The 25,882-nt window shown below is 52.6% G+C and overlaps 8 protein-coding genes across 8 annotated transcripts; 6 read left to right on the forward strand and 2 right to left on the reverse strand.

Annotated features, from left to right (window-relative positions):
• Window positions 1-315: 315 nt before the first annotated feature.
• On the forward strand, window positions 316-603 carry An04g06190 (mitochondrial 54S ribosomal protein uL30m; the record flags this gene model as incomplete). Its single annotated transcript, XM_001401945.3, has 1 exon — window positions 316-603. One exon carries the CDS (start codon window positions 316-318, stop codon window positions 601-603), a length of 288 nt encoding a protein of 95 aa, XP_001401982.1.
• Window positions 604-1,143: 540 nt separating this feature from the next.
• An04g06200 (uncharacterized protein) lies at window positions 1,144-3,273 on the reverse strand (the record flags this gene model as incomplete). Its single annotated transcript, XM_001401946.3, has 4 exons — window positions 1,144-2,155; window positions 2,207-2,340; window positions 2,389-2,866; window positions 2,987-3,273. 4 exons carry the CDS (start codon window positions 3,271-3,273, stop codon window positions 1,144-1,146), a joined length of 1,911 nt encoding a protein of 636 aa, XP_001401983.3.
• A 517-nt stretch (window positions 3,274-3,790) lies between these two features.
• On the reverse strand, window positions 3,791-5,428 carry An04g06210 (uncharacterized protein; the record flags this gene model as incomplete). Its single annotated transcript, XM_001401947.3, has 5 exons — window positions 3,791-4,742; window positions 4,802-4,869; window positions 4,926-5,006; window positions 5,070-5,299; window positions 5,362-5,428. 5 exons carry the CDS (start codon window positions 5,426-5,428, stop codon window positions 3,791-3,793), a joined length of 1,398 nt encoding a protein of 465 aa, XP_001401984.1.
• A 303-nt stretch (window positions 5,429-5,731) lies between these two features.
• Window positions 5,732-6,768, forward strand: An04g06220 (hypothetical protein; the record flags this gene model as incomplete). The annotated part of the gene is made up of 4 exons (XM_059747574.1): window positions 5,732-5,893; window positions 5,959-6,081; window positions 6,486-6,578; window positions 6,745-6,768. The coding sequence occupies 4 exons, from the start codon at window positions 5,732-5,734 to the stop codon at window positions 6,766-6,768; spliced, it is 402 nt and encodes a 133-aa protein (XP_059600628.1).
• A 4,122-nt stretch (window positions 6,769-10,890) lies between these two features.
• On the forward strand, window positions 10,891-11,582 carry An04g06230 (hypothetical protein; the record flags this gene model as incomplete). The annotated part of the gene is made up of 3 exons (XM_059747575.1): window positions 10,891-11,023; window positions 11,224-11,317; window positions 11,498-11,582. The coding sequence occupies 3 exons, from the start codon at window positions 10,891-10,893 to the stop codon at window positions 11,580-11,582; spliced, it is 312 nt and encodes a 103-aa protein (XP_059600629.1).
• A 1,710-nt stretch (window positions 11,583-13,292) lies between these two features.
• An04g06240 (uncharacterized protein) lies at window positions 13,293-15,534 on the forward strand (the record flags this gene model as incomplete). The annotated part of the gene is made up of 3 exons (XM_059747576.1): window positions 13,293-13,582; window positions 13,795-14,581; window positions 14,635-15,534. 3 exons carry the CDS (start codon window positions 13,293-13,295, stop codon window positions 15,532-15,534), a joined length of 1,977 nt encoding a protein of 658 aa, XP_059600630.1.
• Window positions 15,535-16,353: 819 nt separating this feature from the next.
• Window positions 16,354-18,033, forward strand: An04g06250 (uncharacterized protein; the record flags this gene model as incomplete). The annotated part of the gene is made up of 1 exon (XM_001401951.1): window positions 16,354-18,033. The coding sequence occupies one exon, from the start codon at window positions 16,354-16,356 to the stop codon at window positions 18,031-18,033; it is 1,680 nt and encodes a 559-aa protein (XP_001401988.1).
• Window positions 18,034-18,775: 742 nt separating this feature from the next.
• On the forward strand, window positions 18,776-25,527 carry An04g06260 (uncharacterized protein; the record flags this gene model as incomplete). The annotated part of the gene is made up of 2 exons (XM_001401952.3): window positions 18,776-24,519; window positions 24,690-25,527. The coding sequence occupies 2 exons, from the start codon at window positions 18,776-18,778 to the stop codon at window positions 25,525-25,527; spliced, it is 6,582 nt and encodes a 2,193-aa protein (XP_001401989.3).
• Window positions 25,528-25,882: the final 355 nt, after the last annotated feature.

Consider the following 25,882-nt stretch of genomic DNA (forward strand, 5'->3'; position numbering starts at 1 on the left):
CAATTGTTCCAAACATACAGTTGCAAGTAGGTAAGCTAAACACCGCAAGCATAGTAGTAAATGCCACCCGCATTTCCCGCCCGCCCGCCAACCGGCAGAACACATCAACCACGTGACTCCCCGCCCAGATACGCTACCGCCATCGGGAAATTTGCGGAATCAACAGCAAAAGCATCCTAGCAAGCAGCATTCGCAACCACAAGAACAACTCCACATCCTCCAGACCAACCGGGGCCATTGACCGCCACCTGACCTTCCTCCGAAACCTCACTATCACCCACCACAACCACCACCAATCCAATCCAACCCGCCAAAATGAGCAGCTACTTCCGCGTCACGCTCATGCGCTCAGCAATCGGTCTCCCACGCCGCACCAACGACGTCCTGAAAGCCCTCGGTCTGAAGAAGCGCATGGCCACCGTCTTCCACCCCGTGTCGCCGTCTGTGGCGGGTCAAATCATGAAAGTCAAGGAATTGGTGCAGGTGCAGGAAGTCGATCGTCGGCTCACGAAGCAAGAGGTGCATTTGGAGCGCAAGCCGGATCCGGGATACTATGTTGAGAAGACCTCCGGGGTGGAGTTTGAGGAGAATAGATTGGCTTGATTGATATCCATTCTTGGGGGTGGGTTGTTGTCGTCGTTGTTCTCGATTCGGCTTTTTTTTGCGGAATGGTTCATTTTCATCTATCTGATTGATTGATTGGTATGCGATCGGAGTCTGGGCTTTTACACATGTTATTGTTGATTTTGTTGGATATGCCTACTTACGTGGGTGGGATGTGTACTATATGGGATTGAGGGAGTGTGTGAACTCCTATTTAGAGGTGATGGTGGAGGGAAGTGGAATATTGCATGCATCCAGCGGCTTTTTCTTTGGTCAGATTGCATGTCCGAGTCCGATGTACTGGGTTCATCTTGCGCACGATTTTGCATTGTACTATACTACACCTATTGTCATATGGAATGGGATCTACATCAACCCTAAAAGTTTCAAGTCTTAACGTCTGTTTTATAGGAATAATTGTCCAAGTAGACGAAGCAATACCCAACCAATACACCATAACACCAATTGTCCGCTATTTGCAGTTCTTAAACTTATGCGCTTTTCAACCCATATGGACAGTGTGGGCATTTCTGAACCAATCTAAGCTTTGTACAGGGTGTCCAGGAATCCCTCGGCCAGGCGGCTGACAATGCTCTTGTCCGGCATGCTGCCGGCCACGCCGTACAGGGCAGCAGTGTCTCCACGCTTAACAACGTACGACTTGCCTTGCTGCTTCCTCTCTTCCGCCTTTGCCAACTCCGCCTCCACAGCCACGACCAGGTCGGTGGTAAGTGCATCTACAGCAGCGGCCGTAGGGACAGTGAACGCGACGTGGATTGCCGGGGGCGACTGAAGCGCATTGAGATGCCAGCCCTTGGCAGAAAGGCTGTCCGCAATATCGTAAATATCAACGGCATCATTCTTGCTGTAGAAGGCAACAACGCTGACCATGGGCTTTCCAACAATGTCCAAGCTCTTCGACAGAACTGGGTGCTCTTTGATCGAGGATTCAAACTTCTTGGCCGCGCCCATGATGTCCAGGCAGCTCTTGATGTAGCCAGACTCGCCAACGCTCATCAGACTGGCCCAGCACCCGGCAATCAGTGCACCGGGACGGGAACCTGCCACAGACGGGGAGGCATAAACACCACCGGACCAGTCCGGGTAGATGAAGTATTGGTAACTGCGGTAGGTCTTGTTGCGATACAGGAGCACTGAGTTACCCTTGGGTGCAAATCCGTACTTGTGCGTGTCCACACTGATGCTAGTCACACCAGGGAGGCGGAAATCAAAGCCACCTTCCTCTTCATAGGGCGAGGCAAAGCCCGCCTTCTTCAAGAAGGCAACAACAAAGGAGCCAAGGCAGCAGTCAACATGCAGAGGGATCTTGTAGGACGTCGCGAGGCGAGACAGAGCCGGAATGTCATCAACAATTCCGTGGGGGAAGTTGGGTGCCGAGCCAACAATCAAGACGGTGTTCGAGTTAATCAGGCGACGCACGGAGGGGATGTCCACCTTGTACTCGGGAGCCGGGCAGGGGACGCGATGGAGCTTGATCTTGAAGTAGTTGCAGGCTTTGATGAAGGCAGCATGGGCGGTATCGGGGATGATCCTACGGACGTGTCAGTTGATAAGCAGGAAAGGTATAGTAGTGGCCACCCACATTTCCGGTTCCTTTACGCCGCGCTCGAGGAAAGCCTTCTGGCGCGCACCCAAGCACGCCATGATGATCGACTCCGTACCACCACTGGTGGTGACACCCGCGCCATCGGACGGGGCATTGAACAACGCCAGAACCTAATCCAAGTAAGCCAGCATACTCGTCGATTACCTGGGGATCATTACCATAGCCACGACTTCGGCCTCCATCTTCCGAACACCAGGGAACACATCAGGGTGGATGGGGTTGGCAACACCAAACTGTCCGAAGGCTTCCGCCTGCAGCTTCAACAGGTCCTGTCCACCGTGATAGACAGCACCACTGACACGACCATCCTCCCAGCGCGTATGTTCCATGTTCGCCAGCTTGTCGAGCTCAGCGCGAACCTGTTCAGCGGTCCATCCTTCCTTCGGAAGATTCAGATAACGATTAACGCCGGGCCCAGACGCGACGAGTTTCGATTCAAGATTCTCAATAGCTGTGGAAACCTGCTTATCAACCTGGCCACGGACGCCAGGGAACCGCAAGAAGATGGAATAACAGAAGAGACGGACGGCGGCGTAGGCATTGCGGATGCTGCCGAAGATGCCATAACCGCGCAAAGAATAGAATGTCTTGCGAACGTAGCGAAGGATAAAGAGGACAAAAACGATATTTCGAAGACTGGTTGTCCGGTGATTGTCAGATTAGCATGGAGCTCCCAAGAAAACAAAACAAACGTCTGACGAGCGAGCGATCGTCCGCAGTGACGCGGGGGCAATGGAAAGCTGCTCAGCCACTCACAAGTCCAGATGGGCCGCCGCCAGCTGGGTGCTGGGGGCCCTGCTGTAGCCCAGCAGTTTATTCTGCAGGGCGACGGGAAGTAAAGAAGATGCCATGTCCGTGAGCAATAGAAATAAAGCCGGGTCGGAGTAAGGGCACGACGACCTCCAAACTGAGGGAGAAGAGAAAGACTGGGGAAGCGAGAGAAGGTCGATGGATCGGATGATGCAGGGAACCGGAGCCGGGGGCGATAAGAGCGACTGACTGGCCGCGGACGGGGCGTCGGGAAACTGCCTCGGTTCCCGCATGCCGCTTCTCCTCATGACAATCAATCTATAGTACGTCGTCTCGATTTGACGCTCCACATGCACTCACATTCTCTCCCCTTGCTTCCATTACATCGACCGTTTCCGATTACTCTCACTAGATCTATAACAGCCACACATTTTATCTTTGGTATGTATCCCGTATATTGTAGGATAGATGCATATGGCATCGAAATTCTGCGTATGTACACGGTCCTACGCAAGGACCAAGGGCTCTCCTAACACCGGCCTCCCCTCCCTTTTTTCCATCAGAGACAAGGAACAACTTTTGAAAACCCCGTGGAAATCAAAGAAACCATCCTGAGAACACATAAACATCCAATCATGAAACCAGCAGGCGCAAACAAGAACGTCCTCCGCCAAGGGAGCCGCTAAAAGAGTAAGGGAATAGGAAACATCAAAGCTCTAATAATAAGGACAAGAAACGTCTATCCCGGTTGGAATAAATGCATGATTAGAAAGGAGACCCTAGGCCAGAGATCGATTTCGATCGCCTGGCTTAGGCAGAAGCCTGAGCAGCGAGCTCCTTCTCCTTGGCAGCGAACTGAGCCTGCTCGTCGGCCGTGAGGTCCAGGAGGGGCTTGTTCTCGCCCAGCTTGAGGTTGCGGTAGTAGGCACGGATGATACTGTCGGCATCATCGACAGCAATGGGGCGGATATCGGCCAGAGCCTTGATCTTGGCCGTGCACTCCTTGTACTGGTCATCGGTCATCTCGATCTTGAGCTGCTGGGCACGCGACTTGATGGCGTTCCAGCCGGTCAGACGAGAAGCGAAGTGGACATAACGAGACATGCCGAAGTCGGCGGGGTTGATGATCTCGTAGGTGCTGGGGTTGTTGAGGATGGCCTTGGCGTGGATACCGGCCTTGTGGGTGAAAGCGCAGAAACCGGTGATGTAGTTGTTGAAGGGGATGTTGACCTCAACGGCCTCGGCAACGAGGTCCTCGATATCCTTGAGCTTCTCCAACCTGTACTTGCTCTTGACGTACTCGGGGTCGGCAACCATCATGCGGGCCATGAGACCACCGAGGGGAGTGATACCGTTACGCTCACCGATACCGAGGACGGAGGTGTCAATGTGGGTGGCACCAGCCTCCAGGGCACAGTAAGCGTTGGCAATAGCGCAACCAGTGTCGTTGTGGAAGTGGGTTTCGATGTCACAGCTAACAACACCCCTCAGGACACGGACAAGCTCGTAGACCTGACGGGGAGAAGCGCAGCCGACGGTATCGGCGATACCAACACGGTTAACACCGACCTTGTCGACGGCCGAGTAGATGGACAGGAGATCGACGAGGTCAGAGCGGAAAGAGTCCTCACTGGAGAAACGGATCTCAATGCCCTTGGACTTGACGAATTCGATGACTTCGATGGCGGTGTTCTTGATGTAGGTCATGTCCTTGCCGTGGGAGTGCTCACGGAGGTAAGAGGAGGTTCCAATGACAACATCGCTGTCCGGAGCTGTTAGCAGTCGAACATGGCATATACAAGACAAAAAAACAGCACTTACACTCCATCGACACCGGTCTCGACAGCAATGCGAGCATCGTCCATGTGGCAACGGATGTGAGTAAGGATCTGAATCGAAAATTAGCCGGATGACGCATAACTCGCAGTGAACAGGTGTAACATACCTTAGCCTTCAGGCCAAGCTTGCAGATGGCCTCACAGTCCTTTCTCGACTGCTCGGAAGCGCAGGGGCTGGTAAGCTCAATCTAAGGTGGTGGTCAGTGCACGCTCTCCGGCATTGTGATGTGATCCACCGGGGTATGACTCACGTAGTCAACACCGAACTCATCGAGGGCCTTGGCGATTTCGATCTTCTTCTCAGTGTCGAAGAAAGCGTTGGCGAACTGCTCACCCTCACGCAGGGTACTCTCGATGATCTGGAAGCGAGAGACGTTGCTCAGGAAGTCGGTGACACCGACGTTGTGGCCGTAGGGGTTCCGAGAGACGGAGGGGTGGGGGTTCTGGCGAGTCTCAACGGCAGTGAAGCCGGGGTGTTCACCTGAAAAGGTATTGGTTAGCATAGGCATTTGCAGTTCATGTGTTTGCGAGTTGAAATCATACCGTTGTTGCCATTGCCATTGGCGACGTTGGCCTGCCCATTGGGCTCGTGGTCTGCACCGGGGCACATTGTGAATGAATTGATGGTGGGGTAGCACGCAGATAGATCGGTAGTATATACTTTAGACGGCAAATGGCTATAGCGAGGTTGAATGTCAGTATTGAGCAACCAGCGTTTGAATGAGAGCAAAGTGAGATAGATATAGGAGGGAGACTAACAAGCGAAGCCAGAGAATGAGTCACAGCTGGATTTAAATGGAGAGATGGTCAATGAGGGAGAGGCAGGGAAGAGTCATAGGTTGCCAGGAGAAAGAGAAAAGTGGGCGGAGATTAAAAAAAGGCGGGCGGTCAGCGCAATGATGATTCGCGGGCGATGCACTGGAGACTCCTCGGCCGGTCCCTCTCTTTTGCTCTTTCTTTCTGCGGCAACGACGAAATTTTCGCCCTCTTTTTTCGCCTGCTGGAACTGGCTTACACTCCTCTTGTGGGGAACCTGGACCGTGAACTGCGCATCCGGCAGCCCCAATTGCTCAGCGTGAGGATCATTCCCCAGTCTCCAACAGGGTCAACCAATGTCCTGTAGTCATTTCCATTATTAAGGTCTACTCCATTCTTTTGCCTACAGGCTGCCTTGGGGGGCTATTCATGGGCGGTGACGGCTACGTGGATTTGCCACTGAAAGGGTATGCCAACGAACAGACGAATGTGCCATTCTTGGTACAGGTGGCTGAGGGGGGAAGTGCATTTCGCTGGTAGATCTTCGTTTAGGCATCCTATCGCTGCTACCGAGGGCTTTTAGCCTTTTTGCAATCCCAGTCAAGGAGGGTTTGTGTCTAGGGTTCACCACCCACTGCTAGTGAACACTTGGGTTTAGTTCAACCGACATCGGCAGGGGGCGCTTTCCGAATAGATAGCGTCTTCAATGGGCTCGCGTCGAGATGCCAACGATTGATAATCGCCTTTCCACCATCGACCGTGGAATCGTTTTTATTGGATGAATTCGATTAGCAGTCTCCAAATGTCCTGGCAACCATATCTGAAGAACTGCGTAACCTGAATCATAACGTTGACTAAGGTGGGAGAACCACCCTCCTGAGGCCGTTGCTACTCTCTCTCCCCCAGTTCAGGACTTGAGTCACATCCAGTACGTCACCAATGGCCGATACCGCCCCTCTATTTTCATTTCCTGGCTTTTCGTTGGTCAACCTGAATTACGTCAGGTATCTCTCGCCCGATAGAGTAATATGCTGCTGATCCCTGCACCACTGTTGGCGTTAGTCCCTTTTCGGTATAGACTGCTCTGGCCAGGCCTTTATCCGTTATGTCCGTCTGCATTATTCCCAATTGGGGATGCTAATACTGTACTTATGTCTGCATTTATTGCAGAGCTTCAGTGGCACTAAGTATTAAGCATGTAATAAATGCAGGGACCTATGTTGTTTATATCATATCCTAACGTCGCAGCTCAATAGCCTGATGCGTGGCTCTACTAAGAATACTAAAAATAACAGCATAGTAGTCGCTGGATTCGGTGGTATCACTCCATATATGTGCCTGTTGGAACGAATTGGCTAGTCCATGCATCCTGGGTTACCCAGCTTTCACCGTTATGATAGTCTACATAAAATGTTCTGTCAACCTCTAAATTTATGAAATTATCAAAATGAGAGGGGCTCTACAAAGGCGTAAGGGAATAGTATAAGCATAATATTTGGTGGCACCAGTTGCACCTAGTACTTGAAAAGTAACTTGATTCGTAAGTCAATATACTTTGTTGAAATTAGAGGTTTCAAAGATATACTAGCTATTACTCTATGTTATATTCGCCGCAGACTGGAATTATAGCCTGCCCTTCGCCCATGTAGTGTGTTTCGACAGCCTCGTCTTCCTCATCATTAATATATGGCGCCCTGAGCCTACGCAGGTTAATTGGAACACAAAGATAGTAGGTCATAATCTCGAATCTCCACTATTTTCCTCAATAGTGAGCGGATTGTACATTCTCATCTTTTACTCCCTTCATATCTATTGACTCTTATGGATTAGCTGAGGCTCGGGTAAATAACCCAAACAGCGTGGAACACAATCGTCTTCAGCCACGACACAGGGATATCTAGATATCATGTCTTAGGGAGCCTTAATTCTTTTCTCATTAACCCGAGTGTATTCACCAGAGATGATTTACCATTGAACAAGATGTTCAGAATGTATATTTCTGTCAAAGTTCTACTGAATTTGATTCAGATAGCAGGAAATATTACTACTATCAGATAGTGCTAGATACCTCTACCAGGTTGTGAAATGCCTGAAGGAACAACTGACTCCCGAGGTAATTAATACTTTACTCGTGGCACGAGAAAAGGTTTTAACGCAGGAGGCCCATACTTTGTCAAAAGCATTCCCATCAAGACCGAATTAGTTGCAGGATTGCTCGACTCGAATCAGGAGCACTGACAGGTTGTCAGAATACCGAAGAAAGTAGATTTAGTGCACCCTCAGGGTACTCTCTCACGATTTCCAGAGAAATGAGTGAAAGAATCACAAAGATACCCTTGGCATAGACGAGCTTTTCTCGAACCCCGAGAGTCTTTTTCGCCAGATAATTCGGAAAGACATAAAGAGCTTACTGCCGTAGATTGTCATTTTCATGTTGTGACTAGCCGAGACTACTAGGCACGAGCATGCTGGGGTGGATAAAGAAAGGATTGACTATCTCATCTACTGGCTTATATCACTAATTTTGATTCATAATATATGACACAATACACAGCGAAGCCGTGGGAGAAAGGTGGCGATAAGTGGAAACGAGAGATGATACAAAGCAAAACTCAGTTGGAAAAGGGGACACAAGAGTGGTCGGTACCTATCTCTACGAGGCAGGGTGTAGAGGGTGTCGTGTTGAATACGAAGATTCCAGACCCTCAGATATGGTTGTGAGGGAGAAGACGAAGCCAATCGTTGCATCTGTAATTGTTACTATAAGGTCGTATTTTGAATAAGATAGACATTACGTCTGAGAAGAATTCTTGGTCAGAGATAGGGATTTCTTCATGGAAAAGAGTCAAATTTAGTGCATTAGACCTCAGACTTTGAAACTCGCAATGATCCTATGACCTGCCTAATATACTTTTTTAATTGAATGTAAGGATTTTTTTCGGTTCTCAGAGCAAATAATAATCATTGGCAAGATTCTGGAGAGAAGAAAGTGAAAGAAGGTATTGCAGTGGCCAAGGCAGGCTATCTAAACTAGGATAAAAACCCTAAATTTCCATTGCCTTAGTAAATAAAGTATCAGACATATATTGCACTTCTACGTCGCTAACAGAGCCTGGGTATGCTGGACTTTGGACAGATTCTTAGATTAAAAGACTGGGTCAGTCACTGGAGTATATGCGAAGATAATAGATAGCAAGTCTGGTTCTGCAAAACGCTTAGGTACGTCTAGGACCCCTTGAATTGTCGCATTGGACTCTTATCAGTCTACATTTATGCTTCTCATGAATTGATACCCTGTTCCGAGTACTAAAACGGTGTCCAAGTGTCAAGTAGGTAGAAATAGGCAGCTCTGGGAGAGTTGCACAGTCAAATGATTATGCAGGTGCTCGTCTCGTTTATGAGCCACTAAAGCTAGTCCGCTCTTCTGTCCAGGACCTAGAACCGCTGATATAAATCGATTGTCTTTCTGACGTGCTAATTATGTTCCTCACTTTGCGGTCTTATAGGAGGGTATATCCCATGCGAGGATTGAGTACAGCCTCAGAACCAACTATTGGTGGGTTTGTGATGCTTGACTTTGGAATGACGGGCAGTTGATGTTGCATATGTTTCTGTTCAAGCTGTGCATTTTCAGTACGATACCCGAAAGGGAAAAGATGACTTAGGAGATGTGTATATGTCTTTTCAAAACAGGTAGACTTCTGTTAAGGATCTGGTTGTCCTGTGCCTGTAGCAATTAACATAGAATAATCAGGACTAGTCTTGGGGGTCAGTCAAACAAAGTAGCTACTCTTACGCATAGATGCAGTATCAAAACAAAAGCAAACCAAACCGACTGAGCCTTCCGATATTCATGACTCGTTCGATTATGCACACTATCCATCGGCTCAAGCGGCAATTCTTCAATAGCAGTAATATGTTCCAGGTATAATACAGGGATTTCTTCTATCTAGATCGCATAATGATTTCCCAGTCTGGTAATACATCCGTGCCATTACTTAGTATCTCATCTTGCACAACCAAAGGATTCAAAGGCGTGTTTGCCATCACTGCCGGACATGTGAGACCGCGATAAACTAGCCCCCGCCCCTCTGGGACAAATTAGGGCTGATACAGACCCAGCCGACGAATCCTTCGCCCGAGCTCCTTCAGGAGCTTGTACGTCGGCAAGGCGCTATCTGGGGACTCGACTCTCCTTGGTGGTTTGTCCCAAACCACTCTAGGACTTGTCCCACTATCTGTCGGGCCAAAGTTGTGCCATCCAATAACTAGGCAACTATGATCTTCCTTCCCAACGGGGCGGGTGGGATCTTCAAGTCGTTGTGCTCTAGTCTAGTACCGACTAGATTAACTACAGGCATTTGTAATGTCAGCTAAACGTGGTTGTGGCGCTTGCTGAGAAAATTCGGGACTTCGGATCACCGCCCTGGAGCATGGGGAGAACAGTTTCCTACAATAGTAGACATACTCGGAGTCCTTATTGGTGCAAAAGCCTGTCCTGGGGGACAATATGGTACAATGACAACTACTTACTAGTTTGGATGTCAGACGTTTCTGGAACCCACCCAAGACATAGGTGCCACTCCTTCGGCCATACCACATGGAGTATCTGAGATGTTGACTGTACATTCGTCATGCCTGCATGCGGTCTTGAATTCTCTGAGCTTACAGATTACGCGATCGTCCCCGCTTCAATTGAAGTCAATGAAACATACACCTAGGGATGTTCATGTTTTTGGTTGTGACGACCTCTAGAGTCGTACGCTACTATATCTTGCCGGGTTCTATATTTAGCAGTCACGATTCACTTTGAGGGCTTGTCAGACTGTTGATGTCGGCATACTTCGGTTAATGGAAGCTTTGGGAGAAAGTGTCTTTCTGGGTGCTACGGCATTCGCTGCAGGTGAGCAGGGTGATGACTGTTTGGGTGACGGGGCTTACCGGCCTGAACTGGGAAGGATGAGGCTGTAGAAAATTTGACTAGCCCATATTGATACCCCCAAATTAACTTGAGTTCAAGAAATCCATTATTAATGCATCTCTACATATCTGTAGTTGTATATCTCCCAATAAAGTTGAATCATCAGCAAATTTCACTTTGATAGACTCAGTGTTCTTCCGAAGTTACTATAGTTGACTGTCTATGACTTGGATAGAAGTATTACATCCCAGGAATCAATACTCATGAAGTATCCAATATTGCGTCTGGAAATTATCCAGAAGAGTGAATGTTACACAAGGGCATGCGGGGTTACATAAGCACCAAGTATAGGTGCACGAGACTCAGTGGAAACAAAGACTTCACTTCGAGCCATCATGTTGCAATGGCTGAAATACAGCTGGAACAACAGTCCAGACATCAGTACTGATGACTGTTTCTCTTCTCTTAAATCATCTGCGCGTTTCACTCTACAGAACGGTACATCGGCCCGACCAAAGAGGTCTCAAGGTACATAGTTCACGGACATGAGTTCATTTCGTAGTGCGTATAACTTACCCAAGCAAGCATTCAAACACGAGTATATGACTGACTTCGCTGACTGATAAGCTTAGATTGATAGAATTTACACACAATTCACTGCTATACTGATAAGCATTTTTTTGTTATTTATCCCGAGGGATCAAGGCATTGTGCACGGATGTTGGCAGAAAATCCCTCGCACACCAAGTTAATTACCGACATGCGAGGACAATCTGCACACGTGGCTGCTGACGAAGGCCAGGCTAAGATGGGCGACAAAGGGTGAGGAGGAACAGAAAGAAGGGGAATTCTGCTCCGTTGCCCCAGACCCCGGACACTCCCACTTAACCCACACTGCACGGCGGAGCCGGATACTCCCACCGCTTAGGGGGACATTGATAATGGGGATATCCCACCGCTGGGCTGATTAAGGGGTTCTAGATGCTGCTGTTGTGCCTACAGAGCGAGGATGGGATCGACCGGGCAATCCCACCCGCAGAAGAAATTGCCCGCGGGTGCTCCCACTGGCTGGGCTGTGTTTGCTTAATTCGGCCGGAAACTCCCACGCCGAAGCTGACATCAGATCATTTGCCCATCCGGATTGTCCCACTGAGAATGGATGCACTTGACTGGATTGATCGCTTAAGCTTAGCGTGGTATTGGGTGCTGCGTACTGAAGCTGACCTCAGATCGATCGGGGACGCCCACTGCTCCCAGTCCGAGTCCAAGACCTGCTGAAGAATATGCGCTTGGACGCTCCGACAAAGCGAAAGGCTAGAGGCTGACACCAGATCCACCACCACTGGGAGGAATGGGATTAAAATCCTCCGGACGCTCCCACGCCTCAATCCTTCCCGTTGTTGGAATATGGATCCATTTTCCCTCTGTGATTGCTCGCTGTTCCTCGCGACATCACATCGCTAAGTTATTCTGGGTCCCTCTTACTCACGACACAACACCCTCCCAGGATTGGATAGGGTGATCTCTCGTACAGAACTTAATGCGCGACGGCAATTCTAGAACCATCCCCGAACGGCTTAAGGAACATCAGGACTGGCGTTGCAACAAGCTTAGAACCATGACCACCGGCATCTGCTGCTTGGACCGTCTACTGCTTGCCGCGCTGAAGAAAATCTTCAGCAGAACTCAATCTTCTCATGGGAAAAATAAAAGGGGTAAAAATTGGGGGGTTCTGGTTCGATTCGGACTTGAGCTGTCCCCAAGCCAACTGTTGTTCTTGGCTACTATCCGTATCCATGGTAGTCTCACAAACTAGTCGAAGGTCCTAGAGATCCCGCCTGATCCTCGTGTACCGTCCGTCAAAAGACTTGAACGCCGTTCTACTACCATGTGAGCACTAAAGACTACGGGTTGTTTCAAGTCATCACCGAATCAGATTTCTTACTCCGTGAACTGAATTTGCCCCTTGCAAAAGTTCAATGTCCCACTCGGCTAGGTGTAGTCAGATAGGTTAGCATCGGCTCAAGTTCGCTCCATGTAGGCTGCAGTCAGACCCACGATTGACAGTAGCCATCCTGTCACTCACGTGGGAAATTACCAGGAGCCCTTCCATGCAAGGTGAGATCCCACGAGGAATCGCCTGGACGCCACGCGGAGAATTGAGGTGCTTTTCCTTTCTGCAGACCCACTAGTCTGAAGGATGGTGGGGGAGGGGACATCGTAAAAGTCCTTGGCTCTACCGGCTGGACCCATGATGCCATCGTCGCCATGGTCGTTCGGCATTGGAACGGCACCGCATGTCAAAGCTTCCCCCATGGGTCGTAGACTGGGGGCAGGCCATTCTATCTGGTGCCCCCTACACTCAGTCGGTTATTTTCACAACTCGGTTTCTTCGTATAACCAATCTGACCTGCAGCGGTACGTTTCTGGGCAGGCAGGTAGGCAGGGAGGTAGGTAGGTAGGTACTGGAACTAGTCCCTCATAGTAGTCGTTGCGATGGCGGCGAAAGTCAGAAGGAACAGCCCATCCGTCCGTTCATCCAGCCATCAGCCAATTATCCAATTAGTTTCCCAATCGGCGAGTGAGCCTACTGCATGGTGTTAGTGACTTTCGGTGCTTCAGCCTCCATCTGTCTATCTTTTGGCCCCAATCCCTCGAAGCCATACCAGAGCATATATAATACTATGGAACAAACCCGCAACTTCATCCGTGGAGAAGGTTTCATGGAATGTTGAGTAACCGGATCCTATTCATTTGCTAGACTCCCAGGCAAGCCAGCAAGATTGCACCGCATATGATGGCTGCAGCCACCAAAATCCGTAAGCCCAACTGTTCTCTCTTGCTTGTACTCTGCTGTGCACAACATCCCGGCTCCCATACTTACATTCCCTGCTTGCTATTTCAGCCGCACGAAGCCTCAATGGTTGCTGGACATGCCGTGTCCGCCGGAAGAAATGCGATGAGACTCGCCCGGCATGCACCCGATGCATCTCCTTGGACCTCGAGTGCCACGGATACTGTCCGCGGCCGTATTGGATGGACAATGGGACCCTGCAAAATGAGCAAGCCTCGAAGTTCCGGCAGATGGTTAGTCAGGCCCGGTCAAGAAAGAGAAGACAGAAACTTCTTCTTTCTACTCGCCCATCAGCCCGCAATACCGGTAAGGGTCTCCATCTACAGATGTCAAGCAAAGGACCCGCACTAAGATCGATCACTCTAGTCTACCCTTTCTTCAATGTAGCCCCAGACGAACTGCAAGGTCTAACCCGAGACAGCAATGTGGCTGCTATTAATAATAGTACGCTGGTGTACAGCACCGTGCCTCTCCACCAGCTCCCCACCCCTGAAGGCACCTCGGTCTTCCCTGAGGAAGACTATACCACGTTCTCGAAGCAGTTAGAGTGGGCGCACAACCCTTCGTCTCCCTCATCGTCAGTAGAAGGAATCTTAACCCCAAACGTGCTGGAAACGCAAGAGCCCGGAATTGTATGGGGTGACATGATGAACTCGGACGATTTTGGCTTGGCCATGAGTAAATCCTCCCTGTCGGACTTGGATGACTTGATGTGGAGCGCATCCCTGGATAGCCCCCACCTGCAGAAAGAACCTACTTTGTCTCCTGACCCGACAAGCCTGCAACCGACGTCCGGCATGCATATGCTGGCAGCTGCAACCTGCGGACAGACCATCTCGTGGCCCGGGACACCCCTTGACCCCATCCCGGGAAGCAGATCCGAGGATGAGTTACTGATGCACTACTTGGACCGGGTCTTCTACATTCAATATCCATTTTACCACACCCAAGACCGACAAGGGAGAGGTTGGCTTCTCTCACTTCTGCGGCGCATCAAACCCGCATACTATGCCAGTTTGGCTCTCAGTGAGCTCGACTTGCTCTCGGCATCGCTTCCTAAAAGTGAGCTCCCGGCACGACTGGCGCAATTACGTACCAAAGATGGCTATCACGACCTGGCTCTTCAGGGAATGCAGCGCATCATGGCCGACTCGTTTAGCTGGAATGCACAGAGCCAAATTACGCACAGTCTTGAGGGACTTGTTTCAATACTTCAACTTTTGTATTGGGAGGTAGGTGGCTCAACCTGATGATACGGTGTGATTGAAGGTACTGACTTCTTCAGATATTTGCGGGCGGAACTAAGAACTGGCAATGGCTTCTTCGGCTGGCTGGCAACCTGATGCCCGTGTTCATGCAGGTGCGGATGCCTTCTACACCTCATGAAACATCGAGCCAGATCTGCCCAAGTATACCGCTAGACAATCAGAGCCCGTCCCCCGAAGACGACTCTACTGCAAGACTCCTCCTTGGGTCTCTCGTGTCGATGGATATTATCGCTTCTGCTTCTACCCGGCGGGCTCCCTTTCTGGATATTGATCATGTCCAGGTGCTGGACCGCTTCGGGATTTCTCTAGAAAGTCTAATAGGGTGTCGGAACTCAATCATGGCCCTGATCGCGGATGTTTCTGCGCTGGATCGATGGAAGAAAGAGTCTGAGGGGGCCCGTAAGCTCAGCATCATTGAATTAGCACAGCGTGGTGGGCAATTGGAGCAGCGCCTACGACGAGAACTCGTCGATCCCGAGCAGATGTCCGCTTCAGAGCCATTTGCAGCATGGGGCTCTTCCGCTACCCCGGGCGTTTCTCGGGCTCACCCAGGAATCAACAAGGCGTTTGGGCTTGGAGCCATCGCCTATCTCCATGTTGTGCTCTCTGGGGCTCATCCCGAGCTGCCGGAGATTGCACAAACTGTTTCCGAGGCCATTCTTGTGTTCCAGGTGCTTCGCGATCAGCGACTCCTGTCGAGTGTGGTGTGGCCTTTTTGCATCGTGGGCTGTTTAGCGCAGCCCGAACAACAGCCTTCTTTCCGGGAGCTCTTCACGACGGCGGAGGCCACGGAGGGAACACTGGCAGAGGCATATCGAGTGATGGAGGAATGTTGGAAGGCAAGGAAAAGTCGCACATCGGATTGCGACTGGGTTTCGGTGATGAATGAGCGGGGGGATTATGTGCTGCTTCGATAGAGGGAAAAGTACCATACCCACATAGAGATGCCGATTATGAGTGACGATAGAATGAATAATAATGATAGATTAATGAAAATCGAATCAAGATTCCCAGAATCCTCAATCAAAGTCCAATCCTCTAAGCAGAGGATCTCAGAGGGATTATGTAGAAGCTATAATCATTGGCCAACAACCTCCATCTCTTCTAACCTCCAGTTCTATCGTTAGTAACTATTCCCTCCCACTATGCTTAACAATCACTCCGGAGCTATACACCCCAGACATTTCTGCAGTATCTATTAGGAATAAAGTGAGGGATGGCCCGGCCATCTATCTTCTTATTTTTCAGCTTCTCATCCTCACATGAATGATTGGTGAGATGCTGTTGGTGGGCGCCGGCGGTAGAGCTAAAAGCTGCAGGAATCACGACTTGGGCGCCGTGACTAATATCGGGCGGCATTATTGCCTCCAAATCGACTCAATCACGAACTAAAGCAAACTAAAAGTCTATCCCACGGGGCTAGAATAAGCTGCAGCCCGCTTAGGAATGAGTGTCAGATTACTCCGACCCTGCAGGCCAGTGGGAGAGGCCGAGGGCCTGGCTGAAAATTGGTGAGAAATTAAGGGCGGGTGGGAGGCCCCGGCCCTAAAGGATTGCAAAGGATTGGGGGTTGCTGGCTGGTGGGAGACTCCGGGTTGCTGCTGGGGATTTCTATTTCTTTTATATACCCTGCTGGCTTGTTTTTTGCTTGAAAACGATTTGGAAGGGTGATGAGCACAGTGGAATCTTTGACAAGTGTTTTTTGTTGACCCTTCTACCTTCTATTGTCCCTCCCAATGGCTGCCGACGCCATGATGAACCACCCTTCCTTGGAAAAGGAAGAGGGCCAACTCTCTGAGAAGTCCGCTGCTTCCAACCTGGACTCGGAGGACCAGCAGGTCGATGCTTCCAAGGAAGATGAAGCTCCTCCGCGCGACATTACCGGCTGGAAATGGGCCATTGTCGTGGCGGCCATCTACAGTTCGCAGTTCCTCTTCGCCCTCGACAACACCATCGTCGCCAACATCCAACCAACCATCGTCGAGGACTTCAACTCCATTTCCAAGCTGTCCTGGATTAGTGTAGCCTTTCTCATCGGTGCTGCTTCGACTAACCTCGTCTGGGGTAAGATCTTTGCCCAGTTCAACGCCAAATGGACCTACATCATCTGCATTGCCATCTTCGAAATCGGGTCCGCCGTCTGTGGCTCCGCACCCACCATGAATGCCTTCATCGTCGGTCGTGCTATCTGTGGCTTCTCCGGCGCTGGCATGTACGTCGGTTTGATGACCATGCTGGCCGTGACCACCTCCATGAAAGAGCGGCCCACGTATGTCGGTGGCGCCGGTTTCACCTGGGGTGTGGGCACCGTGCTGGGTCCCATCATTGGAGGCGCCTTCACGGACTCATCTGCTGGCTGGCGCTGGTCCTTCTACATCAACCTGTGCATCGGTGCAGTCTGCGCCCCCGTCTACATCTTCATGCTCCCCAACAAAGACCCCCGGCCGGGCGTCAGCCTGGGAGCCCGCGCTCGCGAGATCGACTACCTGGGTGGTGTCCTGACCATTGGCGCCTTCATCTCCGGTGTCATGGCCATTTCCTTCGGTGGTGCGACTTATCCCTGGAACTCGGCTAAGATTATCGGTCTATTCTGCTGCTCAGGCGTGCTGTTCATCCTGCTCGGTATCCAGCAGGGCATTCCTGTCTTCACCACCAAGGAACGACGTCTGTTCCCCGTTGAATTCCTCCGCAGTCGCACCATCCTTATCCTCTTTGCCATGACTGCTGCCGGTGGTACCCTCATCTTCCTTCCCGTCTACATGTGCCCGCTTTTCTTCCAGTTCACGCGCGGTGACTCTGCCCTCGAGTCTGGTGTCCGGCTGCTCCCCTTCATCATCCTGATGATCGTGGCGGTCATTGGAAACGGCGCTATTCTCTCTGCGCACGGCCTGTACATGCCGTGGTTCTTGGCCGGTGGCATTCTCTGCCTGATTGGTAGCGCATTGATGTACACCGTGGGTCTTACGACCTCGGTCGCCCACATCTACGGCTACACGGTGCTGATTGGGTTCGGAGTGGGCTTGTTCTCTCAGGCTTCTTTCTCCATTGCCCAGGCCGTGGCTGAGCCGCATATGGCCCCGTCGGCGGTGGGTTTCATTACCTGTGCGCAGATCTCCGGGTGCACGATCGCTCTGGCTATTGCCAATGCGGTATTCCTGAACAAGAGTGTGGAGGGCATCAAGGCGGTTCTACCGAATGTGTCTTCGTCGGAGGTGGAGTTAGCCATTACGGGTACTGGGTCTCAATTGTTTGATGGACTTAGTCAGGAAACGAAGGACCGGGTGTTGGAGGCCATTGTCAAGGCGCTAAACAACTCGTATATTCTGTCGATGGTGGCGGCAGCGCTGGTAGTGGTGTTGAGTGTGTGCATGAAGCGTGAGAAGCTGTTCATTGCTGGTGGTGCTGGCGGTGTCTAGATTAAGTTGGAGAGGTAAAAATGGGGATATGGGGAAGCAGTGCTGGAGAAGACTGCTCTGATGGATGCAGATAGATGCATTACTCTACTTAGATTTTGGGACCATCTCCCTCTCTGGGTTATAGATAGTACATGAGCTTGGATGCATACAAATCCTGGCATGTTTAATGACGACTTTCTTTTTCTTGAGATTGAGATCATATCCCTCCTGACATGTCTATACCCCATAACCACGTAGATGAGCGAATGCACAGCACCTCTGCTCTCAGCAACGCCATGGCCACAACGAGTCAGACACGAACGTATGCCTGCTCCCAACCATGTTGCCACCACTGACAAATGCCACCTTTCCATCTTAGCTCTACCGCCCAAACCCTTGTCTTGCCGCGCTCTGGAAGGATTGCTTAGCCTTACCGTCCACCACCTTCGTGACTGCCCCGATGCCCACCACTGGCCCCTGCAAAACCGTTTAGCCCAACCGCCGAAGCTAACGCACGGCGGGGGCCCTCGTGGCGAACTGCCGAGTGTGTGTCAGACTGCAGGATCGCAGGATGGCGCATCGCGGATTCACAAAGCCCTCTGACCCACTAGATACGAGAGCAGAAACCGAAGAATGACTGGGATTATACAAGACCAGGGAGCATATTATCTAGCCAGGATCATGCATTTGCAGCAAGCAAGTAGAGGCATTGATACCTCCTACTGCATATCCTAGTTTCTGTTTTGCATCTTGATGTGACAAGATGATTTCCTACTACGAGATCCAAGATGCCCATCCTGTCTCGCCTCCCACATACCAATCCCTGAAGGGGCACGAGCAGATCTCTTCGCAACCTATCCAGGATTCAGAACAAGCCGCGGAATACTGGACCGACCTATTTTCTCATGTTGGGGCGCAACCCCAGCTCCATTCCTTTCCTCTCGATCACCAATGGCCACGATCTGAGACTACTATCCGCGCCCCTGAGCATCTTTTCGAAGCGGCATTAGACTTTAGTGAGAGATACAACATTCGACTAGATGATTTGATATATGGGATATGGGCTTTCGTGTCTATTCGACACACGGCGGGTGGCCATCGCACCGCCATCTTCACGGTAGCCGGACGAGACCGGTCCTTCTTCGGATCAGACAGCACCCAACAAGGGCTAGAAGACCAGGAGGACTTCCCCCTGGTCCTGACTGTTCCTGAGGGCATAGAAGCCCTATCGTGGATGCGATACGTTGGTACCGTCAGCGCTGAAGCAGCAACACACTCGCACTTGGGCTACAAGCAGATCCTCGCGCGGACAGGCGCTGCACCGCCACAAGTCAAAGTCTCCATTATACCTGATGACAGTGAGGAGGTGATGACAGCCGATGCTGACTTTCCCCTCGTACTGAATCTGTCGGCCTCCTCCGGGCTGAAGCTCAGCATGCGGCATAACCTGGCCGTGCCGCGAACCAACGTCCGAGTACTGCTTGATCATTTTGCCGCTACGCTGCAGCAGGTGGTCGAGAACCCGTTAGTAAACATTGCAGCAGTGAACCCGACATCCCCAGCAGAGAGGCAGCTACTTCATGAATACGGAAAGGCTGCCATTCGGGCCCGTCGTGGGCTGGTGCATGCCCTGGTTGAGAAACAAGCCCGGCTGAGACCAGATGCCCATGCCGTTCAATTCGAGCTGGATGCTCCCCTTCCCTATGGCACACTGAATAAACGCGCGAACCAGTTGGCTCGGTTACTGCGCGCATACGGTGCATCGTATATCCCCGTGCACATGCGTACATCGGCCGACTTCATTGTCGCCCTGCTGGCTATCCTGAAGGCTGGCGCCGCATACGTGATCCTGGACCCGGATGCACCGGCCAGCCGCAAGTCCTTCATCGTCGAGGATGTTCAGGCGAATTTTGTTCTGGTGGATTCAGACACAGCAGGTGAATTTCCCCATGAACACAAGGTCCGTGACTTGCTGAGCGAGTCCATGGGCAACGACGACAGCGACTTGTCTCTCGACCAGGACGCCAGCGCCCTGGCGTATGTGATTTACACCTCCGGGTCAACGGGCAAGCCCAAAGCAGTCCTGTTGGAGCACCAAGCCGCCTATAACGGCCTCCTGGCCTTCCCCAAGATGCTCGACCTGCGCCAGCTGCTCTTCTTTAACCCCGTTTTTTCCGCAGCTCAGCGATCCATGTGGGCCACGCTCAGCGTCGGAGGATGTTTATGTCTGGCCAGCAAGGCCAATCTGACTGTCCATTTGGCCAGAACAATCAGCAGCATGCACATCACCTCAGTCGACATGACCTCGACCACAGCATCCCTGCTATCACCAGACAATGTACCCTCGCTGCGCCGAATGGTCCTAGGCGGCGAGCTGGTGAACCCAGCCGTGGTACAAACCTGGTCTCATCGCGTCGAGCTGCTGTCTTCGTACGGCCTCAGCGAATGCACACAACTCAACTGGCGCTACCGACTCCAAGACACCCAGAGTTCATCCCGCATCATCGGGCAGCCCTTCGACACCACAACGTCCTACATCCTTGTCCCCGGCACCACCGCCCTCTCTCCATTGCTTATCCCAGGTGAGCTCTGTCTCGGCGGTGCCCAGCTCGCCCGCGGGTACCTGAACAATGCCGAAGAAACAGCCCGGCGGTTTATCCCCAACCCTTTCGGCCAGGGCAAGCTCTACCGCACGGGCGACCTAGCCGTACGCCACGCCGATGGGTCGATCGAGATGATCGGCCGAATCGATTTCCAGGTCAAGATCAACGGCCAGCGCGTGGATCCTGCCGAACCTAACGCTGTCATCCAGTCCTACGAGGAAGTCAAGCAATCGGCTGTGGTGCCTGCAGTCGTAGGCGGGAAAACAGCCCTCGTGGGAGTGGTGGTGAGTCGTGCTGACGGCGACTGGGCCTCGCTCGTGGCGAACCTGCGCACGTACCTGGCGTCCAGGGTGCCGCGCTATATGGTCCCTGGGTTCTGGGTTCCGCTGGCCGCTTTGCCGACAAACGCAAATGGGAAGCTAGATATGGCTGCCGTTCGCGCGATCGTCGAAGACTTCGCAAAGTCGGGGCAGTTGCTGCCGGACCGACCTAAGAATGAGTCTAACGGAGTGGTCTGGACGGAGAAGGAGATGATTGTCCGGGCTCTTTGGGCGAGGTTCCTATCCTTTGCTGAGGAGGATATCACAGTGGAAGACTCGTTCGTTGCGCTGGGTGGTACATCACTGGAAGCTATCCAAGTCGTGTCGCAACTGCAGACTGAGCATGAGATGATTCTGCGCGTGGAGGATATCATTCTCGGGCAGTCGCTCGCCCAGGTTGCTGGTCTCATTCAGACCGGAGGCAGCGCAGTGAATGGCCATGCGCCGTTCACACTTCTGCGAGAGACCCCCTCCTTCGAGCGTTTCGGGATCAACATGGCCGACGTCGAGGACGCCTTCCCAGTGACGCCCTTCCAAGAAGCCATCATTGCCAACACTATGCTGGGTGGCACCAAGTACATCTACAGCCGGTCATACAGCTTCACCGGCCACAGTGCCTCGGCAGTCAAGCGCGCACTTACATCCCTCATGGACAGGGAGATCTTCCTGCGCTCGACCTTCATCCCAGATGGGGTATCGTTCATGCAGGTCGTGCGCAAATCCGCCCCTGTGCCCTGGGAGATGTCCTCCATGGACGTGAAATCCTACATGCGGGAGCAGATCCAGAAGCCTATGCACGCCGGCGGTCTCTGGTGGCGCGCAGCCGCCTTGCCAGACAACATCTTGGTCATTACTATTCACCACGCACTGTTCGACTACTGGTCCAGCGAGTTCCTCCCACAGGACCTGACCTCCCTCTTAACGGGATCGGCACCTATCCAGCGCCCTCTCTTCAGTCAATATGTAAAACACCTCCAGCAACACGACGAACCCACCATGCAGACCTTCTGGAAGGAATACCTCGACGGCGCAGTCCCCACACGCCTAGGCGCCCAAACGGAGCAGCAGACCCTCGTCTCAGCCTCCCTAACCACAGACTTGAAATCCACAGCCTCCACACTGAAAGTGACCCCCAGCATGCTCCTCTACGCCGCCTGGTCTCTCGTCCTCGCTCGCGCCACCTCCTCCACAGACGTCGTGCTCGGCGTCACTCTTTCCGGAAGAGAAGCCCCAATTCCAGGTATCCTGCAGATGAGCGGGCCCACGCTAATGATTGCTCCGCTGCGGGTGAAGCTTGACCGGAACAACTCGTTCGAGGCGCATCTGGCCTCTGTGCAAGCTAGTCTGTGGGATGTGGCGCGCCATGCGCAGTACGGCCTGCGCAAGATACTGAAAGTGAGTCGTCAGCCGAAGGATCTGTTTGATACGACGGTCAACTTCCTCATCAAGGTGGATAGTATGCCTGCTACGGCTGGAGGATTGACTATACTGCCGGAGAAGAATTACGGAACGCATGACTATATCAAGCTGGAGTTGAGCAATGAGGACTTGGGCCAGGTGACGTTGTCGTCTATGTTGAAGGATGGGTATGCCAGGGTGTTGGTGCAGTCTGTGGCTGATATCTTGAAAGTGGCCGCCGAGGCACCAGGTACCAGGATCAAGGAGTTGGAGCTCGTGCGAGAGGGTGTGGTGAATGGTGTTGAGAGGGAGATTGATGGGCCAGTCGAAGTCGCGAAGGTCAGCCCAGCTGACGACGAACTTGGCCACTCTGCCTTCCATCGCATCGCCTGCACATATCCCTCTCGCACAGCTGTCGAGGATGCCACTGGCGCCAGTATCACCTACGCTGGCATGGCCATCAAGGTCAACCAGCTGGCTGGGCTGCTACGCGCCAAAGGCGTTGTTCTGGAGCAGGTGGTCCCTCTCCTGTTGGAGAAGTCCATCAGCACCATCATCGCCATGCTGGGTGTCATGGTCTCCGGGGGTGCTTTTCTGCCTCTTGGCCCGGAGAACCCTCGGGAGCGCAACCTGGGCATCATGGAGGACTGTGAAGCCAAGGTGGTCATCACGGATCGTCAGAGCGCGAGATTCTTCGACGATCTCACGTACGAGGTGATCGTGATCGACGACCTGGACTGGGACGCCATGCCCATCCAGCGTGAGATCGTCCCTGACCTCACGCCAGATAACCTGGCATATTTGATTTACACCTCGGGCAGCACAGGCAAACCTAAAGGCACACTGCTCACGCACCGAGCCCTAGCCACAGCAGTGGAGGGCATCATCGAGTCGACACAGATGGACAACTCGCACCGGATCCTCTGGGCTCTCAACTACACTTTCGATGGATCATTCTTCTCGCTCTTCTCCGCCCTAGCCACCGGCTGCACACTCTGCGTAGCACCTCAGAACACCATCGTCGGCAACCTAGCTGGCCTGATCAACGCCATGCAAGTCACCGCCGTCTGCGTAACGCCCACCATGGCCGGTCTCTTCCATCCCGACGATGTGCCGACGCTGCAAATCCTCGCTACCGGCGGCGAACCCGTCACGCCGCATATGCAGACCGTCTGGGCGCCGCGCATCACCGTCCACAGCGCCTACGGGCCAACCGAAGCCACCATCTGCGTCACCACAACGCACGTCACTCCCGACATGAACCTGCGCAACATCGGCCGGCCCTACCGCAATGTGAGCGCGCAGATCCTCGACCCTGACACCTTGCAGCCCGTGCCCGCCGGCGAAGTCGGCGAGCTGTGTCTTGCCGGGCCGCAGCTAGCACGGGGGTATCTGAAGCGTCCAGATGCCACAGATAAGGTATTCCGGAACCGGCCTGACGGGCGGATCTACCAGACGGGCGACCTAGCAAGATGGCTGCCCAACGGGGATATCGAGCTGTTTGGTCGCAAAGACGACCAAGTCAAGATCAACGGCTACCGGATCGAACTGGGTGAGATCGAGAGTGTCATTATGCAGACGGGGCTGTTCAGCCAGTGTGCTGTCATTGCCGCGACAGTGCTCAAGAAGAAGCAGCTCGTTGCGTTCTGCTCGACTTCTGCTCCGGGCTCGAGGGAGGTGGTATTGCTGGCTCCAGAGCAAGCGCCGATTCTGGATGAAATCAAAGACCATCTCACCACTCTGCCCAAGTACATGGTCCCTTCAATCTGGCTCCCACTGTCGGATTTTCCCCTGATGGGCTCTGGCAAGATCGACCGCAAGCGATTGCTGGCACTCGCTCAGGGTCTAGCTGACGACGAACTTAAGGCTTATCTGCCAGCTGAAGAGATATCCGCTATCACATCCCCAGCAGAGCACAGACTGCAACACCTCTGGGCCAAGCTCTTCGACACCCCGGCCGACGACATCCACGCTAACTCGACCTTCCACGCCCTCGGCGGCGACTCCATCTCGGCCCTGAACCTCGTCAGTCTCCTCCGACAGGACGGATACCAGGTGCGGGTGAACGACATCCTCTCGTCACGGACACTGCGCGACCAGGCCGCGCTGCTGATCGATGAGCCTGCGGAAGCAGCAGCTCCATCCCCAGCCCCAGCAGCGCCGACCTTCCAACCAACAGAAACCATGTACAACCAGCTCGCGCAGCTCGGCATCTCCCGCCCCGAGTGGAGGACATCTATCCCCTGAGCCCAGGCCAGATCGAGTTCCTCACGCAGGGCAACAAGCCCGAGCAATTCTGGCAGCTCATGACCGTCCGGCGACTCCCATCGGACTTTGACTTTGCGCGCTGGATCAGCCTGACCACGCAACTCACGCAGCACAACCAGATCCTGCGTGCGCTGTACCTGTACGCAGACGAGAGCTGTGATCCGCGCACAGCAGTGCAGGTTATTCTGCGCGATGCAACTCTCAACCTTACCTACCACACGTACAGCAGTGAAGAGGAGAAACAGTCTCTCCTAGACAGTAACTGGGAGAGACGCTTTGATCCAGCACGACCCTTCGTGCGCTACGCCCTCCTCACGGACGCCACTACTGGAGACCGTGATCTAGTCATCAAGCTCGACCACGCCTCCTACGACGGCACATTACTACACATCTTCGACGACCAGTTCCTGGCCCTCGCGCGCAATGAGCCTATCCCAGAATGTACCCCCTTCAAGGAATACATCAACTACATCACTTCACTCCCGAAACAACCTCAGCTGGATTACTGGACTACTCTGCTCAAACCCTACCATAACGATACCACAACAACACCCTACCTCTCCACCCTGACCAACCCATCATTAAACAACATAATAACCTACCCCATCCCAGCAGACATGGGCATCGAAGCCCTCGCCACAACCCACAACGTGACTCCGTCAGTCATCTTCCAAACAGCCTTTTCTCTCCTCCTTTCGCACCTCTCCGCCACCCCACAGACCCAGATTGTCTACGACACCCTAATAACAGCCCGCAACGTCCCCCTCCCCAATCCCCAAAGCATAACCGGCACCTGCGCAAACTTCCTGCCCTTCCTCTCCACCATTGATCCTTCCCAATCCATCAGATCCTTGCTACAAGATACGCAGCGAGATTTCTGGGACGTCAGCGGACCACGCTGCCGTCTCATTGTCAGAAATATATGAGGCGCTGGGAGTGGAAAGGGATGTGCGGGGCGCGAAGGCGCTGTTCTGTTTCCAGCCGTTTGAGAAGAAATTTGACGGGAAGGAGGAGGATGCGATGAGGTGGATCGTGATGAAGATGAGTAAGAACACGATGAAGTTTAATTATGGGGTGCAGGTGGAGGTGGGGAAGGGGGCCGAGAGGGGGAGTTATGTGGTCAGGTTTTATTGGGATGGGAGGGTATTTGACAAGGAGGGAGCGAGGAGGGCGGTGGAGTTGTATGGGAAGGTGTTGGGGGGTCTGGGGAGGGGGGAGAGGATAGGGGATTTGGAGGTAGATTTGGATTAGAATTAGAGGGGAGATGATGATGCTTTTCTG

The sequence above is a fragment of the Aspergillus niger genome (genome assembly GCF_000002855.4).
Source record: "Aspergillus niger supercontig An04".
In the NCBI taxonomy this organism is placed as follows: Eukaryota; Fungi; Ascomycota; class Eurotiomycetes; order Eurotiales; family Aspergillaceae; genus Aspergillus; species Aspergillus niger.